At 42.4% G+C, this 19432-nt stretch overlaps 1 protein-coding gene across 4 annotated transcripts in view; it reads right to left on the bottom strand.

The window, feature by feature from the left end:
• The window catches only part of HDAC8 (histone deacetylase 8), a 228725-nt gene that overhangs the window by 31949 nt on the left and 177344 nt on the right, over nucleotides 1–19432 (bottom strand). Inside the window, exon 11 of one of the 4 annotated variants that reach the window (XM_047092501.1) lies at nucleotides 4371–4720. The exons of the other annotated variants lie outside the window; for them this stretch is intronic. Within the exon in view, the coding sequence (XP_046948457.1) occupies nucleotides 4664–4720 (57 nt within the window). The 3' untranslated portion in view covers nucleotides 4371–4663. Of the gene's footprint in view, nucleotides 1–4370; nucleotides 4721–19432 lie in introns of those variants that run through there. 4 annotated transcript variants of the gene reach the window in all.

Genomic DNA, 19432 nt, shown 5'->3' with positions numbered 1-19432 from the left:
GAACTGTGGAACTGAGATCAAATCATCAAAGGTTCTTTTTAAACCTTTATTTTAAAGTTATGTTGAATGAAATTCATTCACAAAAGATTTAGCTTGCTTTTCAGTTAATTCTGTGGAATAATGCAAAGAGCCAACTCATAGCATTAACAGCTTTTATGGACTCTTGAGGAAGCATGGTGAGGTGGAAAGAGCACTGGCTTTAGAGTCGAACAGAGATGCATGTTATATCAGGATTCAGTCATGTACCTCAGGCAAGCTGCTTAATCTCTCTTTTGTTATTGCTACCAGAAGATGATAATAAATGCAGACCTGGGTGGATTATTAGAAACCACTGAGATAGTATAAACAAAAGGGCCTAGCATAGGGCCCAGAACATAGTAGGACTTCAGTAAATGTGAATTCCCTTCTCCTGGGGCAAGAGGCCCTTGCCTAAACGGTGCCTCACCCATGCCCTGGGGGATGTTGGGCCACACACTTGGGGCTGCTGTGTAGAAAGAATTGTTCCTCCTGCTAGACAAAACCCAGCAGCCCCAATGTCCTCTCCACTTGCTTAAACCATTAGCTCCGCCCAGGGCCTGTGGAGAAACTGACTTCTCTCACAGTTTCCTGCCCTATGCTCCTGCCACTTGTTACTTACTGGAGAGGTGGAAAGGAAATCTGATCACATAAGGCAAAGGAGATATTGGGGTGGAGGGATTTGGCCAGCACTAGAAATAGCTTGGGGCCCCACCCTGAAACTGCCCTCTAACCCTGAAGAGGAAAGGAAATGGGCAAGCAGCAATCCTATTCCCAGACAGGTGGAGTGGGGATGAAAGAGGCCAGCTGGCCTTCCAGTCAAAACGTTGGCTTTGATCTCAGCAAAGGAAGGAGGGAGGTGCTAACCCTTCTCCACCCCTTCCCCTTTTCCCTCAGCACTCCTTTTGATTTCTGGGTTTTGGTTTATACATTTTTGAGGGGAACATAGTAGTGGGAAGGAAGCAAATGGGAAGTATGAAGTGGTGCTGAGGGATGGGAACTGAAGGTAATGGTGACTTTAGGGGACTTGGTCCCTTCTGGACCCAACAGTCAATGAATAAAGAAATGAAAATAGCTCAGTTCTCATTCAGGTCAGCCCAGATCAAGGCACCTTTCTTGATCATTTCTCTCCAGCTCTTGCTCATACAATGTGAACAGTATACACTTATTCAGTCGAGAAGATATTCAGAAGTCTTAAATTTGGTTTTATTCCTTCATAATCCAATTTGCTCACAGGAAACCAAGCCACAAAACTGGAGCAGCCAATTCTTTTATCTGTCCCTCAATATTTACTAAGTGGTTACTATGTGCCCGACTAGGTTAGTTCGTGGATTACAAAGACAGTAAGACATGTTTAGTAGGAAGAATTATTATAGTATAGTGTGATGAGAGGTGCAATAATAATACTAAAGATAAAAGTAATAAAACCATTTATTAAAGGCTTATTATATGTTAGGCATCTAAAGTATCTCAGCACTTTTTATGGATTGACTTAGTTCTCACAACCAACCCACATGGAGATACTATTAATTATTTCCACTTTAAGATGAAGATTTGGGGGCACTTGGGTGGCTCAGTCAGTTGAACATCCGACTTTAGCTCAGGTTGTGATCTCATGGTTGTTGAGTTCGAGCCCCACATCAGGTTCTCTGCTATCAGCGCAGAGCCTGCTTTGGATCCTCTGTCACCCTCTCTCTCTGCCCCTCCCACACTTGCATGTTCTCTCTCTCAAAAATAAATAAACATTAAAAAAAGTGAAGATTTGAAGTGTAGAATAGTCAGATAACTTGACAGAGGTCACACAGCACATGTAGAGCTGAGATTTGAACCCAGGTCATTCTGGAGATCAGCACTACTTACTGGAGCCTCTAAATTACCTCAGAAACATTGAAATTCCTTTGATATGGCTCAAGGGTAGGGCATAAGGAGAAATAGGACATGAGGCTGAAGAGGCAGGCATGAATTTTATAGTAGGCGCTGCCCACTCCCCACATTCAGGCATTTGGTCTTATTCCAGACTAGAAGGTTCATGAGGGCAGAACACTGTTTTGCTCTCTGCTGTATTATCAGTTCCCAAGACAGTGCTTGCACCTAGTAGGTTGGTAAGTAACTGTGGGATAAGGAAATGAAAACTTGGGGGAGCTTATAAATGAGGGAATGGACAGGTCAGCTGTGTCCTTTATTTTTCTTTTTTTAACATTTATTTATTTTTGAGAAAGAGAGAGAGAGAACATGCAAGTGGGGCAGGGGCAAAGAGAGAGGGAGACAGAGGATCCAAGCAAGCTCTGTGTTGTCAGTGCAGAGCCAATGTGGGGCTCAAACTCACGAACTGTGAGATAATGACTGGAGCCAAAGTCAGACGCTTAACAGGCTCCCAAGCTATGTCCTTTAGAAGACTCATTGGCTACAGCATGGAGAATGGAACAGCGTTTGACGGGAGGAATGCAAGTAGGGAGACCAGTGAGAAATCTGGTGGTAGAACCATGATGAGTGGTATCTGGGCCTGAATCATAACAGCTGTGGGAGGAATGGAGAGACTGAAAGGCTGAAAAGACATCATCAATAGTTCTAAACAATTTATTGGATGTGGGAAGTAAGGAAGAAGAGAGAGTCAAAGATTTCTGACCATGTGGGAGGTGCATTAAGGAGATGAAGAATACAGGCAGAGGACAAGGGCTCATGGTAAGGTGTGTGTGTGTGTGTGTGTGTGTGTGTGTGTGTGTGTGTGGCGGGAGTTGAGTGGGAAGAATTTTGAGGGTTAGGATCCTGATGCTGTAGTGCTCTGGTATTTAGGAGAGGGGTTGGGCCTAAAGTACAGGATGTAAGATTTGGGAGTTGTCGGTGACATAAAAGAATTGGATGAGGATTGCCAAGGAACTGCTTTGCTGGCAGGGGAGGCTTACTACAGAGTAAGAAGGGAAGAGAGGGAAGGAAAGCGTCATGGAGAACAGTCAATACTTTAGAGGTGGACAGAGGGAGTGCATACAGTTCTGGTGACAACTTGAGATATTACAGAGAGATTAGGTAAAAGGAGGGCAGTCTTCTGATTTGTCCACGGGAAGGAGACGTTTGCTTATAGCCAAGTCAGTGAAGGGTGTGGACAAGGCCTAACTGGAGTAGACTGAAGAATCGGATGGGAGGAAGTGCAGATGAGAATGATGGTACAAATATACTTTTTAAGAGTTTGACCCAGGGGTGGGGTTCGGGTAGGTGGGTGATTTAAGATGGGAGGGTCTTAGGTATATTTAAAGGCTGAGGGGAAGGGTCTATAGGATGGGAGTCAGACACAGCCTGATGGGGATTTAGAGTTAGTTATGTTTGTCTTTCTGACTCCGGAGTTCCACAAAGGGAAGAATACTGTTTTATTCATATTTATATTACCTACAGCTCCTAGCTTAGGGCCTAGAAAATAATAGGTGCTCAATTCATGTTTGTTAAATGAAGGAACTAAAATGTGTTTCAAATTCTAAGATTTGCATCCAATAGAGAGAATTAGCATCTTGAAAGACAGGGTGATTGTAAACAAGCAGGAATGGGGCGGGGTGGGAGGTAGTCAGTAGAGGTAAGAGAATGCTGGACAAATCTGAGACCAGCAAGTACTATAAGTTAGATAAGTTGGGAAGGGAGAGAATGGGAGGCCTTGAGTCCCAGGTTGAGGAGACAGGACTTGATGTGACAGGCACTGGGGCAGCTTCAGGATTAGATCTGTGTCTTATGGAACCTGGGAGCAAGCATAAAAAGGCTAGGTGACCAGTGTGGGGGCTTTTGCAATAGTTCAAGGGGGAGATAACAAAGGCAATTGCTATGGAGATGGAGAAGATGGGAAAGATACATTGTAAAGCTAGACTCACCAGGACTTTGGTAATTGATTGGCTGCAGAGGAAAGGAGAGAAGGGAGAAGTCAAAGTTGACCCCTAGGTTTTGACTCTGGCTAAGTGGGGAGAATCGCTATGTCACTGACAGAGCTGGGGTAAATTAGCAGGAAGAGCGAGTCTGGCTAAGGGAAGCTGATGGACTTGGGTTTAGTTGGGTTTGAGATTACAGTAGAGAATCTGGGTCACTATGTCTAACAGGCTTCTGAACATGTGATGATAGTCTATGGAAGTAATGTCATGGCTGAAGACTAAGGTGGTAGTGGGTAAAAAGATCCATTGAATAGGCAGAACAAGCAGCCAGAGAGGAAGAAAGAGAACAGTAAAGTGAAATCTCACAGCTGTAGGGATGAGATTCAGCATGAGGAAGATGCTTAAAAGAATATATTTGCCATGCTGGCAATATGCTCTTGTGGCTAAACTAGTATTCTTCTCTCCTAGTCAGTAGGGGATATAATGATACTGCTTCTAGCCAGCCCTCTTTTCATAATACTCCAAGTAGCTCTCAAATTTTTTATTGTTAACTCAAGTGTTTCTTAAAAATTAGACTCAATTCCACCAGGGTAAGTCCAAGGTTAGTGCCAATCTCTCTTACAGATCCTTGAGACTTTACTCTGCCTTCACCTGGGGAGGTTGAGCTCATGATTGTGATGTGGGCCCTAACCAGGAAGAGCATTTCTTGTCCTGAATTACTCTGTGAACGGAACTCGTCACAACCAGAATGACATAGCACCAGTGTCTTGTATGATGCTTCTCAGCCTTTCCTATATCACCAATTAGTCCATCAAAGAACCTTGGCCACACCATGATGGAAACAAAAAAGCTCTCCTTTCCTGAGAAAAAAAAAACAAAACATTTCTGTTTACAGGAAATTCAGTTATTATATATATCATTTATGGTACATTTTAAGAACATAAAATTGCGGTGGTATTATTAGGAGTAAATTTTATTGCCATAGCTTTACAACACAAACACACAAAAATAAAAATCCCATCAGTTGTTGGACCAAACTGGCAGGAAGCAGCATATCAAAGGCAATTGCTTACAGGCAGGGGAATGGAGAATTAGAAGTGTCCAGAGCATCACTGAGAGGTCAGGAAGATATGGCTATTGGAGAGAAGATGTTACATGTGGAGGTGGACATGAGGATGGAAACCAAGCATCCCATCTAGATTATATCTGTATCCCACCTGCGGTACTCATGTTATCTCTTGAACACAGTCAGTATTTAAGAACTCTCATGGTGGGGTGCCTGGGTGGCTCAGTTGGTTGGGCGTCAGGCTTCAGCTCAGGTCATGATCTCACCGTCCTTGAGTTTGAGCCCCGTGTCGGGCTCTGTGCTGACAGCTCAGAGCCTGAATCCTGCTTCGGATTCTGTGTCTCCCTCTCTCTCCGCCCCTCCCCAACTCACGCTCTGTCTCACTCTATCAAAAAATGAATAAACTTAAAAAAAAAAAAAAGAACTCTCATGGTAAGACTCACATAACACTGCAAAGAAATGTTTGAATGAATGAATAGTCCATGGAAATAGTTTTATTATTCAGATGTTTAAATGGCATTTAAAAATTTTTTTTCAACGTTTATTTATTTTTTGGGGGACAGAGAGAGACAGAGCATGAACGGGGGAGGGGCAGAGAGAGAGGGAGACACAGAATCGGAAACAGGCTCCAGGCTCTGAGCCATCAGCCCAGAGCCCGACGCGGGGCTCGAACTCACGGACCACGAGATCGTGACCTGGCTGAAGTCGGACGCCTAACCGACTGCGCCACCCAGGCGCCCCTAAATGGCATTTTAACTATTGGTATAGAAAAAAGTTTATTGGGGCTCCTGGATGGCTCAGTCGGTTCAGCATCCGACTTCAGCTCAGGTCGTGATCTCGCGGTCTGTGGGTTCGAGCCCCGTGTCGGGCTCTGTGCTGACAGTCCAGAGCCTGGAGCCTGTTTCAGATTCTGTGCCTCCCTCTCTCTGACCCTCCCCCGTTCATGCTCTGTCTCTCTCTGTCTCAAAAATAAATAAAGGTTAAAAAATTTTTTTTCAAAAAAAAAAAAAAAGAAAAAAGTTTATTAAGCAAAATAATCAGGTAACCTGGGGAATGTTAGCTTATTTGAACACCAATTATATTTAAGCAAAGAATATGTCCAGTATTAACTAGTCTTATTTCATTAACTAAACTTAGAGGCTTCAGGAATACATAAATATGGCCCTTTAGTATATTGTGTATTCAGTGAGGTCAATCCACAGTAATTTGTGTGTGTGTACTACCTGTGTATGTGTGTGTGTGCATGTGTGTTCTATTAGTGCTGAGTGACAAATTTGAACTTTAACCCATAGCTTTGGACTTTCAGCCCAGTGGGATTTCCATTATACCATGAAGTAATCAGCATAGTTAGAGAGATTTCTGGAGTATTACGGGATGAGCCCTAAATCTTTGTTCCACAATTTACTAGCTGTATGACCTTAGGCAAGTTATGTGACTGTTGTGTCTTGGTTTTCTTATTTGTAAAATGGGGATAATAACAGAATGTGCCTTATAGAGTTGTTGTGACAATGCATTAATTCATGTAAGGCACTTAGAACAGTGCTTAGAGCATAGTAAATGCTCAGTAAATATTATTAAATGCTAGATGATATTATCATCATCATTATTATTATTGTGATTTATCAGCTGTACAAAGAAACAGGAGTTCTGCATGTAATGGGCAGTAGTAAAACTGGATTTCTTTTTTTAAGATGTATTTTCTTTTTTTAAAAAAATTTCAATATATGAAATTTATTGTCAAATTGGTTTCCATACAACACCCAGTGCTCATCCCAAAAGATGCCCTCTTCAATACCCATCAAGATGTATGTTCTTTAAAATTTTTTTTCTTTAAAAAAATTTTTTTTGAATGTTTATTTGTTTTGGACAGACAGAACACAAGCAGGGGAGGGGCAGAGAGAGGGAGACACAGAATCTGAAGCAGGCTCCAGGCTCTGAGCTCTCAGCACAGAGCCTGACACGTGGCTCAAACCGATGAACTGTGAGATCATGACCTGAGCCGAAGTCAGGCACCCAACTGACTGAGCCATCCAGGCGCCCCTAAATTTTTTTTTAATGTTTATTTATTTTGGAGAGAGAGAGAGAGAGAGAGAGACAGAGAGAGAGAGAACAGAGTGTGAGCAGGGGAGGGGCAGAGAGAGGGACATGGGGCTCGAACTCACGAACTGTGAGATCACGCCCTGAGCCTAAGTCAGACACTTAACCAACTGAGCCACCCAGGTACCCTATGGATTTCTTCACAAATGCCCATTGAGAATGAATGAGGGTAAGTTCCAAAGAGCTTTATCCACAAACCCTATAGCCAGAAAGATGGCAGAGAGATCAAGAAAAGAAGGATCCAAATGAAAAGGATTAAAAAATGGAAGAGGGGCACCTGGGTGGCTCAGTTGGTTAGGCAACTGACTTCGGCTCAGGTCATGGTCTCACATTCATGAGTTTGAGCCCCGCACCGGGCTCTGTGCGGACAGCTCAGAGCCTGGAGCCTGCTTCAGATTCTGTTTCCCTCTCCCTCTGCCCCTCCCCCACTCACACTCTGTCTCTCTCTCTCTCTCAAAAATAAATAAATATTTAAAAAATATTTAAAAAATGGCAGAAAGGAGGAGGGAATGAGAAATTGGAAGTGGTGGGAGAGAGAGGCAGGGGGACAGAGGTGACAGAAGGAAGAAGAGATAAATATGGAGTACATTGGTGAGGGAAGGAAGGAAGTTCAGAGGAGGTGGCAGAAGGGACAAGGACAGGGTGGCTGCCACTTCACTAGGGGTCTCCCTGCAGGCTTCGGTTTTCCTTCAGGTGTGGTTTCAGGGGTTTAGAGGAAAGATCCTGGCCAAGATTAATACCTTCCTCACATCACTGCTGATCCTTAAATTTCCATTATTAGAGAGAACTCCTCCTTCATATTCATAAATATGTGCAGGGCCAACTTTGGTTATACCACATGTCTCTGTTAATCAAATGAATATTTTGGAAACAAGCCCACACATGAACCTTTTTTTTTTTTTTTACATCAACTTTTCCTTAAGCCAAAGGTGGGAATAGAAGATGGTAGAGTACAGTGATATTGCTTTACCTGGCTTGTACTAAGTACTAATCTTGGAAATGGATTCTACTAGAGGATTAGTAAGTGCTGCCTTGGCTTGACCTTTTTTTTTAATTTGAGAGAGAGAGAGAGAGAGAAGACCAGAGGGAGAGGGAGAGAGAATCTTAAGCAGGCTTCTTGATCATGACCTGAGTGGAAATCAAGAGTCAGATGCTCAACCAATGAAGCCACCCAGGCGCCTCTTGGCTTGATCTTTATACTACTCCAAGCAACTGCTCTCTCTCTATTCCTTCACTACCGAACTTCTTAATATTTCTCTTTTCTGCACCATCTTGACTGTTTCCTTTCTCAGACACTTTAACCTACTGCTGTCTGTCTTCTTATTCATATGCCATGTCCACTGAACTTTTTCCTAGGATGACAAAGAGATTTCAGCTTATTGGCAACTCTGATTAGTAGTAGCTGCTTGGGGTACTGTATTGGGAAGGATTCTGAGGCTGTGTCTAGGTTCATCAGGAAAATGTGCCATGATCAGTTTGTCATGTAACTCATGGGGGTACATGGTATCAGGGTGGGAGCTGGGGAGATGTAGTCATATGTGCCTATTATTTGCCATGCCTGCTCTAGGACACCAAGAGTGACCTCCTCATTGCCAGCCTATTGTCTTTTCAGTTATTACTCATTCTATTTGATCTCTCTCCAGCACATGTCATCAACTATCCCCTATTTTGGGGCATTATCTTCTCTCTCATCACCACCTCTCTCCCTGTTCCTTCTCAGTCTCCTTCCCTGGGTCATCTTCCTTCATGTGCCTCTCAAAGGTAGGTGCTGTGGGTTGTGCTCTCAGCTTTTTTTCCCCTCTCTCTGCAAGAGTTCACACTCTCTGCTGTTGTTTTAATCACTTATAAGCAGAGATCCTACATCTCTGGGTCCAGTGTTTATCCCCAGCCTCTGGCTTGCATTGATAACTGTCTGCTGAACATTTCTACCCAGAAAGCTTGAATTCTTGGTACGTTATGCTTAATGTGTTCCAAGTGGAGCAAATTCAGTATAAGTCTTTCCAAAGAGAACATTCATCTTCTCTTTTTGTTCACTCAGCACCATAGGTGAGTCCCCTCATACAATAAGCTCCTCAGCAAAGGTTTGAACTTATGACCCTGAATGGGTCAGTGTGCTTGTGCTTTGTTTAGAAGCACTGGATTTTGTGCTTTCAAAATACCTGAAATGATACGGGATTCAGATATAGAGATTAGGGGATGTCTTTGAGATATTCTCATTGTTTGATGAGTAATGGCTTTTTTCCTTCTCCATTTGTTAGATGAAAAAAAAAACCAGATATCTAACCAGGTATAAGAAGACAGAGTCTGGCATTCTTTCTCAGGGGACAGCTGGATAGCAAGCAATATGTTTTGGGTATTATTTGAAAACACTCACTGGTTATCTGCTGGGGTAGGATGCAGAGGGGGAGGTGCTGGGAGACAATGATGAAGCAGACAATCCCTGGCCTTGAGGAGCTTACAGCCTAGTACAGAAGGCAGACAGCTACAGGAATAACTACAATAAGATGAATGTTAGAGGTGAATCATTTCTCTAGAGCTATGGTAACTCAAGCGGGAATTCTTAATTCTGAGTGTGGGGGATGGGTAATGGATAAGACTTCATGGAGGATAGGGGAAGTGACTGAATTGGCCTTGAAGGATAAGTAAGATTTAAATAGGAAGGGAGAGAAGGTAAGAAAGGCAGAAGAAGCAGAATGAAGATAATGAAGATATATTTTAGACAAGTCATCACAAATTAATTTATGAGAAAGAACAGAGTACTGGGTCATAACTAGCACCAGCACAGCTCTGTAAGCAACTTTGCTGTTTTCTGTGTACAGCACATCCTTTATTTGTCATGAACAATGATAGACTGATGTGCTTGGCAGAGTCAGAGGAAAGGTCATGATGGTCTTGACAGTACATCAGAGTAGGATTTATCTCTGATATATCCATCAGAGTGGTTGCTTAGGGGCAAATCAGGGTTGTATTTGCTTAGAACCTGTTGATTCATTTGTTCCCTCATTCACTTGACACCATCTCCTGACCACTCCTGCATGCCAGGTTCTGGGCACAAAGTGATGAATGAAACTCAGACCCTGCCCTCAAGGAGTAGATGGGGAGACAGCTGTGTAAACACTAATTCTAATGCTCTGTGGTAAGTGCCATAATAGACATGCAGGCAAGGAGCTCTTAGAGACCAGACAGTAGACAAAGCAAAGCAGTTCTCTCTGAATCAGCCTCTAACTGATTTCTCTGTCTCCCTGCCCTCCTTGGGTTTTCTGTAAGAAATTGATTTGATCATGTCATTCCCCTTGCCTAAAAACCATGGTTGGCTCCCCAATGACTGTAGGACCAAGTCCAAACTCTAAAGCAGGACACATAAAGGCCTTTACAGTCTGGCCCAACCAACTTCTCCAGTCTTATCTCATACCATGGTCCGGGCTATGGCCCCTACACTGTAGCCACACTGAACTGTAGTGTCTCTTCCCACCTCCCCACTCCTCATTATCTGGTTGACTCTTCTGCAATCCTTGAGCCCCTGCTAAATGTTGCTTCTCTGTTGTACTGTCCCCAACTCCCCCAGATGGAATAAGTTTCTCCTCTGCATTCCCACAGCTCACTCTTAACCTCTCTGTTCTAGCGCTTATCACATTATAGAGTAATTGTTTGTTTCTATGCTTTTCTGCCTCTCTAGGCAGTGTTCTCTTCAAGGTTGGGAACTGGGCCTTACTCTTTTCTTCATCCTTGAGATGTGCTATGGGTCTGGTACATAGTAGGTGCTCCATACATCTCTGCTGTGTGAATGAATGACTCTGACATGTGGCCACTTGGGCCCAGTCGTTGTCAGCAGCTGGCATTACTTAACTTGAGAGATGCATAAAAAATGAAGGGCAGCCAGAGTAGTTGAAAAACAGGCAGCTCTAGTGACATCATGAAAAATACAAAACTGGAGAAGTTTGAGACAATGCTTCCACTCAGCTTTTAACAAATGACTTTCCCTTCTGAGTAGCCCCTTTTTGTCTCCCTCTCATTCACTTTCAAAAACTCAGTCATTGAAATGATTCTAATTATTCATGGTCAGTGGCATATCCAGGAAACACTTAGTTTACAAGCAATTAAAATACACTAAAATAGATTTATGCAGGTTGAACCTGATCCTGCTGGTAAGAAGGGGGTAAATGACTTACATCTTGGAGGTATATTTGCTTCCTGAGGTTACTCTTTATCACTCTTTATCTACTATGGTAGTTTGGTGCTAACATGGCAAACATCCAGAGGCGAGTGTGCTGTGAACAGTGCAAGGAGCCTATAGACTGTGTGGTTAACTACATCTAGCTGTCCTGTGAATGAGTAAGCTGCCTCTACTCACATCTACCCCATTGTGGGGGAAAGGCTGTCTCAGCAGTAGTTAACTCTGGGCAGTAGGAAAGATCCCAGCACTGTTATTGGAGGCTTGGTTTCCAATAAGATTGGAAACACTTGGAATCACTTAACCCCTCACGGCTCAGTCTCCACATTGGTAAAATGGGGACATAAATCTCCAGTCTACCAACTTTAAAGGGTTGTTTATGAGGAGCAATGGAAGAAATTTTGTGAAAAGTTCTAGAGGCTAGACAAATGGAGGGGGTTTCACTTTTATTACAAAAACTCTAACTTGTGGTTGTTGGGTCCCTTCAATGCTCTAGATGTGGCTAATGCTCTTCAGCAGATTAGTAAAGATATACTCTGGTTCGTCCCCTAAGAGTTTATTTAAGAGTTCACACAAGGACAATTCATTACCTTGCCATACTCAGACTAATGGTGTTTTTTAAAGTTTATTTATTTTTAGTAATCTCTACACCCAACGTGGGGCTTGAACCCACAACCCCAAGACCAAGAGTCACACACTCTTCCACCTGAGCCAGCCAGGTGCCCCAAACCAACAGTGTTTTAATCTCCCTCTAATGAAGATGGCAGTCAGCAGTGAAACAAACAGACCATTTGGTTGAAGAACAGAAATGGGGCAGCAAAGGCCTAGCACATGGAGTCCAGGTGTCCTCAGAGATTTTGTGCCATCCCTCCCCACAGCAGGCCCTGCTTCCCTGGGTTTGACTGTAGGGAAAAACGGCCCCCTTTGCTCTCCGAGAAACCTAGAACATATAGTTAAACTATTCAGCAGGCCAATGTGATTGGTGCAAACTTTAAAATGAACAAACTGAAATGGCATATTTCAGCACCAGCTTTTAAGCTAAATGCAAAGGAGCTGCAAAAAAGCCAAAAGTCTGCCATAAAAGTGGGGCAGGGAAGCAAAGGTCATGGCAAATCAGTAAACTAGAGTGATGGTCCACCTGGAAGTCTGACTTTAAATTGTTAAGCCCTCGAGATACATTAGTGGAATACATCTGCAAGGGTCCTGGGTTCCTTCATGCTCTGTCGCACCTCCCTGTCTTTCTGTTTACTGTTCTTTTTGTAGACACTGCCTGGCCCTCCCTTCTCAGCCTAGACCATTTCTACTCATGTTTCGAGACCCAGCTCAAATGTAACATCTTTGAAGTCTTTGCTGACTTCCCAAAGGTGAAGTTCCTTGTTCCCTCCTTTGTGCCTCCACAAGGCCTTTTACAGCCCCCCCGGCCCACTCCAGCATATTTGTTTATGTGTCCTTTTTCTACATTAAGGCTGTGAGTGCGGCTCTCAGGAACAAGAAGCACATAGTAGCTTTACTTAGCACAGAGCAGGGCACAAAGATGGCTCTCATTCAAGGCTGGCTGAACAAATGAGCATTTGAGCATACATGCACTGAATTCATTTACTGGATCTGCACAGGACCCCACAGGAATGCTCATTAGGCAATGATTTGATATGGTATACATGCTTCTTCCATACTGGTTTACCTGATTAGCGATTGCCTTGGTGTTGGCAAGCAGCAAGAAACCTGCTGGCAGGGACAGCCTGACAATGTACCAGTGCCTGGGAGGCCTCCTGGTACAGGCTATCAGCTTGGTTCCCACAGCCTGCAAATGTGAGCTAGAAAAGTGCTGCTCTCCACCTGCAGCCCTCCACTCTTATGTGCTTCCTTCTCAGGAAGTTGCCAAGCAGCATCATTTCGTACATTTGAAGAATTGAAAACTCACCCATCAGCACAGAGAGGAATGCCTATCGGACAGAGGTTGACCTGGCCTTGGCTTCTACAGAAGCTCTGGCTCAGTAGCCATGGCCTCTGGTTCTTCTGGTTTTGCTAATGGTGAGCTCGATGACTTTGGACATATCGGCTTATCTCACATTCCTTATCCCCCAAATGGGGAGAATAATGACGATGTTGCATGCATTGAGTCAATAAGAAGCTTGACTGAGAGTCTTGTGGACAGGCAAAGCAGCAGCTGATGCTGGCAGAGCCTGCAGAGTTTTGTTGTTTTGGTTGTTTCTGTTTGTAAGTGTGAATCATTCTGCTTCAAGCCCAGATGTGCAGACCATGGAGAGGAAAGAGGAAGGACAGGTGAGCACCTCTGGCCCAGGCTGCAGCGGAACCAGTGCACACAGAAGAGGAAAGGATGGGATGGGAGGAGAGGGGATGGGATAGGAGGGGACAGGATGGAACTGGATGAGATGTTCAGCTGCTGGCTTGCCGACAGCTGGTCTCCTGCTCCCTGGTAGGGACCAGGAGCAACAAGCTCTGATGGCTATGTGTGCTGGAGCAGCTTTGTATGGAAATCAAATAAAACTAATGATAAAGTCAATGTGACACATCTTTAATGATACACATAATGATTATTGTGCTGTTATTGTAATTAGGCATAATGGTAAGCAGCTTCCAGGAATGACTATAATTATGATTCCTTTTACACAGCTGAACCAAATATTTCTGAGGTCAGTCAGGATGGGGGTGGGGAGTGGGGGTGTCTGGACAAGAGAGAAGAAAGCTAGTTGCAAGGCATTTCTCTGATTCACCTTTTTCTCCCCTCCCCATCCCACTCTGAGGTTACAGTCCCTATACACCTTATTGGGGAACAAAGATCTGATGAGGGCTTTAGATGGCTAGTCCCTTCCTCTAGCCAGGGATAGGCCATCCTGAAGCTCCTAGTGTTAGGAAATCTGGGATGCTCAGAGGGGCTTTGGGCTGATTAGTCCTCACTTTTCTATGAGGCCTGAAATTCTACCAAGTGGCCTTAAACCTAAAAAGTATATGCCTAATGTGTGGACCATGTATGGATCCTTATTTGAACAAACCCATGTAGAAAGTATTTTTGAGACAACTGGGTGAAATTCAACAGTGACTGGTATCAGATGATATTAAGGAATTACTAATTTTGTTGAGTTTGATATTGGCATTATAGTTATGTTAAGAAAATGTTCTCATCTGTTGGAGAAACATATTGAAATATTTACAGGCCAGCAATTGTGGAATAGTATGGTACCAGGGATTTGCTTTAAAATACTTCAAGAAAAAGTGGGGGAATAGAAGAAATAAGAATGGCAGAACGTTGATAATTGTTGAAGCTGGGTGATAGGTATGGGGTGGGGGTTCATTATACTCTTCTCTCTGCTGTGTATATGTTTGAATGTTCCCATAACAAAATGTTAAAAAAAAGTAGTATACTCTAGACTGCTCTGGCAAGGATTCATGCATTAGTGAAAATTAGTTTGATCATGCTAACAACACACAGCAGATACAGCAGGTGCAGGCAACTATCAGGAATGAGATTTTGGACAGGCAGAGCCAGGAGAGCAGGCAGATCTATGTTGGAACATGGGCCACTGTCAGGGAGTATGAAGTTCTGGAAGGGGTGGAGAAATATGTGCAAGGGAATAGGGAATTTGATTGGTTAGAGGACAGTCTGAAAGTTCTGGGAGAGAAGGCAGGAAGTGAAAGAAGAGGGGATACAGTGTAATAGGTGTTCATGTCCGTGTGTTAGGTCCTGTAACTTGTCTGTAAGCTCCTGGGAGTTGGGCCTGTATCTTAGTGCTCTTTGTCTTCCCTTCAGCTCCTAGGACATTAGTTTATTTATTTTATTTCACTCATTCATTTATTTAAGAATGTTTATCGGGTGCCTACTATAGCCAGACAATACAAATGTGTGCATATGATAGGCAAGGGAGATAGAGCAGTGAACAAAACAAAGCCCTTGACCTCAGGGAGCTCACATTCCAGTGGGAAGAGACAGTAAATCAGCAACAAGGATATATGTCAGATGGTGATAAATGTTTCAAAGAAAAATAATGTAGAGTAAGTTGGATCGGGAATGCTAGGTAGGTAGTTGCTCAGGACCAAACTCGCATGTTACTTAGGCCCTTGTAAGCTTTTCCAGGTTTCCCTGCAGCCTGACTTTTAGTCATGTTGGACCCTATCCCTGGGTTTCACCAAGAGCTCCTGGGCCCTTCAGACTGTATATATACTTTATCCTCATTCTGGACTTAACTGTCCCCTCCTACACCTGGTTAATCCACATTCTTCTCTAGGTACCAGTTCCTTCAGGAATCTTTCAGAGGTCCTTCCTTCCCATATCCACATTATCCTCTGTGTCTTCTCTACTTCCACGTTACCCTTGTATGAATTACTACTGCAGTACTTTCCATCTGGATTATAATTCTCTTCCTGACTAGACTTTGAGATCTTTGAGGATAGAGAGTATGTCTTTTTATATCCATATAGCACAGGGCTTAGAACACAGTAGGGATCATTACATGCTTAATGAATAATTGAATGGATGGGTGGATAAAAGAATGAATATGCTCCATAGCAGAACATCGGAGACTTGGGAAGCATCTTTACCCTAAATCAAATGCTGGGGAAGGAGAGGTGCTAGTGTGTGCTCAGACACCATAGGGAGAAGTGGAATCAGTATACTTGGATATGTATTGAACTCAATGATGATGATGATGATGATGATGATGATGATGATGATGATGCAGGGATTGTGCAGGGATTCCTTTCAGGGATTGTGGAGCCCGACCACCTGGGTTTTAATTTTGGCTTTACCATTTGATAGCTGTGTGGTTTGGGGCAGGTTACTTACACTACCTGTGCCTCAGTTTTCTTATCTGGAAAATGGAGATGATGACAACACTATGTTTTAAAATGAGATAAAGTTCTGCAAAGCACTTAGAATAGTACCTGGCATACAGTAAGAGGTACATAAGGGTTTGCTATTATTATTTATGGCTGTGAGCCAGTGACTGTGCTAAATGATTATTTCACCACAAGCCAGTGCTAGGCCCTAGGGAAAGAATGCTATCATGGAGTTTATATTTGATCTAACCTTATTCTCACACAATGTAAGGGAGGTCCTGTACATATCTGCATTATAGAAAGAAGAAAAGTGAGGCTTAAAGCTGTTAAGTAACTTGTCCAAGATCACAGAGCTCATGGTTGAATATTAGGATTCTATCTCTGATCTGTATGACTAAAAACCATTGCCTTAGACCAGGGATTGGCAAATGATGGCCTACAGCCAAAATCTGTAGGCTATAATTCACCTTGAGGCTATAATTCACCTTTTTAGAATACACATTTCAGATATTCACAAGTAGTCTATTTACAACATTGTGCAACCATCACCACTAATTCTAGAATGTTTTTATCACTCCTGAAAAAATTTCCATACCCATTAAGCATTCATTTCTCCTTCCCCTAGTCCCTAGCAACCACTAATCTGTCTGTATGGATTTATCTGTTCTGGCCATTTAATATAAATGGAATCATATAGGGGCACCCTAGGTGGCTCAGTCGGTTAGGTGTCTGACTCTTGATCTCAGCTCAGGTCTTGATCTCAGGGTCATGAGTTTGAGCCCTGCTTTGGACTCTGCACTGGGTGTGGAGCCTACTTAAAAACAAAATAAATGGAATCATATAATATGTAGTCTTTTGTATCTGGCTTCTTTCACTTAACATGATGTTTTCAGGATTCATCCATGTTGTAGCATGTGTCAGTACTTTGTTCCTTTTTATGGCTGAATAATATTCCATGGTTTAGATATACCACATTTTATTCATCCATTCAGCAGTTGATAAACATTGGGGCTCTTTCTACTTTTTGGCTATTACAAATAATGCTGCTATGATATTTTATGTATAAGTTTTTGTATAAACATACATGGTTACACCTCTAAAAGTAAAATTTCTGGGTCATTTGGTAACTTTAACTTTTTGAAGAACTGCCAGGCCGTTTTCCAAAGAGGCTACACCATTTGACATTCCCACCAGTAACAAATGAGGGTTCCAATTTCTCCACATCCTTGCTAACACTTGCTATTGTCTTTTTGCTTATAGTTATCCTAGTAAAAGTGGCATCTCATAGTAGTTCTGATTTGCATTTCTTTAGTGACTAGTGATGTTGAACATTTCCTCATTTGTTTATTGGCCATTTGTATGTCTTCTTTGCAAAAATGTTGATTCACATACTTTCACCCATTTTTAATTTGGGTTACTTTGTTTTTTGAGTATTGAGTTGTAAGAGTTTTTAAAATGTGTTCTGGATACAAGTCTTATCAGATATATGATTTTCAACTATTTTCTCTCCTCTGGTGGGTTTTTTCACTTTCTTGATAATGTTCTGAGAAGCACAGAATTATTTAATTTTGATGAAGTCCAATATATCTATTTTTTTCTTGTGGTAAGAGTACAATTTATCTGTTTTTTTTTTCTTTGGTAGCTTGGGCATTTGGTGTCATATTGAAGAAATGAATTCAAGGTTATAAAGATTTACACCTACATTTCTTCTGAGAGTATTGTAGTTCTGGCTTTCACATTTAGGTCTTTACCCCATTTTGACTTAATTTTTTGAATATGATGTGAGGCAAGGGTCCAACTTCATTCTTTTGCATGTGGATATTCAGTTGCCCCAGCAGCATTTGTTGTAAAGACTAATCTTTTCTCATTGAATTGTCTTGGTACTCGTGTCAAAAATCAATTGGCCATAGATGTATGGGTTTATTTTGGGACACACATTTCTACTCCATTAATCTATATGTCTCTCTGTAGGCCGGCACCACTGTCTTGACTATTGCAAGTTTTGAAAATCAACTCTCCAACTTTGTTCTTATTTTTGGTTAGGATTGTTTTAGATATTCTGGGTTTCTTGCATTTCCATATGAATTTTAGGATCAGTTTGTTAGTTTCTCAAAAAAGAAACTACCTGGGATTTTGATAGGGATTATGTTGAATTGGTAGATCAATTCAGGTGCATTGCTATCTTAAGAATATTAAGTCTTCCAGTCCATAAACACAAGATATCTTTCTATACAACGGTGTCCTGTAGTTTTCAGTGTACAAGTCTTGCACTTCTTCTGTTTGATTTATTTATAAGTATTTCATTCTTTTTGATGCTATTGGAATATGACTTGTTTTATTTTTTTCAGTTTGCTTGCTTATTTATTTATTTATTTATTTGAGAGAGCTAGAGAGCAAGCAGGAAAGGGGCAGAGAGAGAGAGAGAAGGAGACAGAGAATCTCAAGCCTGTGCTGACAGCACAGAGCCTGATGTGGGGCTTGAACTCACAAATCACGAGATTGTGACATGAGCTAAATGAAGAGTCAGATGCTTAACCAACTGAGCTACCCAGGTGCCCCATGAATTGTTTTCTTAATTCTATTTTTGAATTGTTCATTGCTAATCTATGAAGATACAATTGATTTTTGTACATTGATCTTGTATCCAGTAAATTTGCTGGACTCATTTTTATAACGTGTTTTTAAAATGTTTATTTTGAGAGAGAGATAGAGAGAACAAGTACAGGAGGGGCAGAGAGAAAGGAAGACAGAATCCCTCTGACAGTGCAGAGCCTGATGCAGGGCTTGAAACTACCAACCATGAAATCATGACCTGAGCTGAAATCAAGAGCCAGAAGCTTAACCAACTGAGCCCAGGTGCCCCATCTGAACTCATTTTTTAAAAAACACATAATTAAAAAAAATTTTTTAATGTTTATTCATTTTTGAAAGACAGAGAGAGACAGAGCACAAGCAGGAGTGGGGTGGGGAGAGAGGGGGACACAGACTCTGAAGCAGGCTCCAGGCTCTGAGCTGTCAGCGCAGAGCCTGACGTGGGGCTTGAACTCACAAACCACGAGATCATGACCTGAGCTGAAGTTGGACGCTCAACTGACTGAGCCACCCAGGCGCCCCAAAAAACACATAATTTTTAAGAGCAGTTTTAGTTTCACAGCAAAAGTGAGAGGAAGGTACAGAGATTTCCCATGTACCCTTTGCCTCCACACATACACAGCTTCCCTCATTGTCATCATCCCCTAACAGAGTTGTACATATGTTATAACTGATAAGACCTACATTGTTATCACCTAGTATCCATAGTTTACTGTAGGGTTCACATTCTACAGGTTTGGACAAGTGTAACATGACATATATTCATCATTATAGTATCATACAGAGTATTTTCACTGCCCTAAAAATCCTCTGTGCTCTGCCTATTCATTTCTCCCCCATCCTCAACTCCTG

This window comes from Lynx rufus, unplaced genomic scaffold, assembly GCF_022079265.1.
Source record: "Lynx rufus isolate CCGP_SWC_20201006 ecotype Redwood Valley unplaced genomic scaffold, mLynRuf1.p SCAF_30, whole genome shotgun sequence".
NCBI classification, from domain to species: Eukaryota; Metazoa; Chordata; class Mammalia; order Carnivora; family Felidae; genus Lynx; species Lynx rufus.
This window is presented reverse-complemented; position numbering and strand designations above follow the sequence as displayed.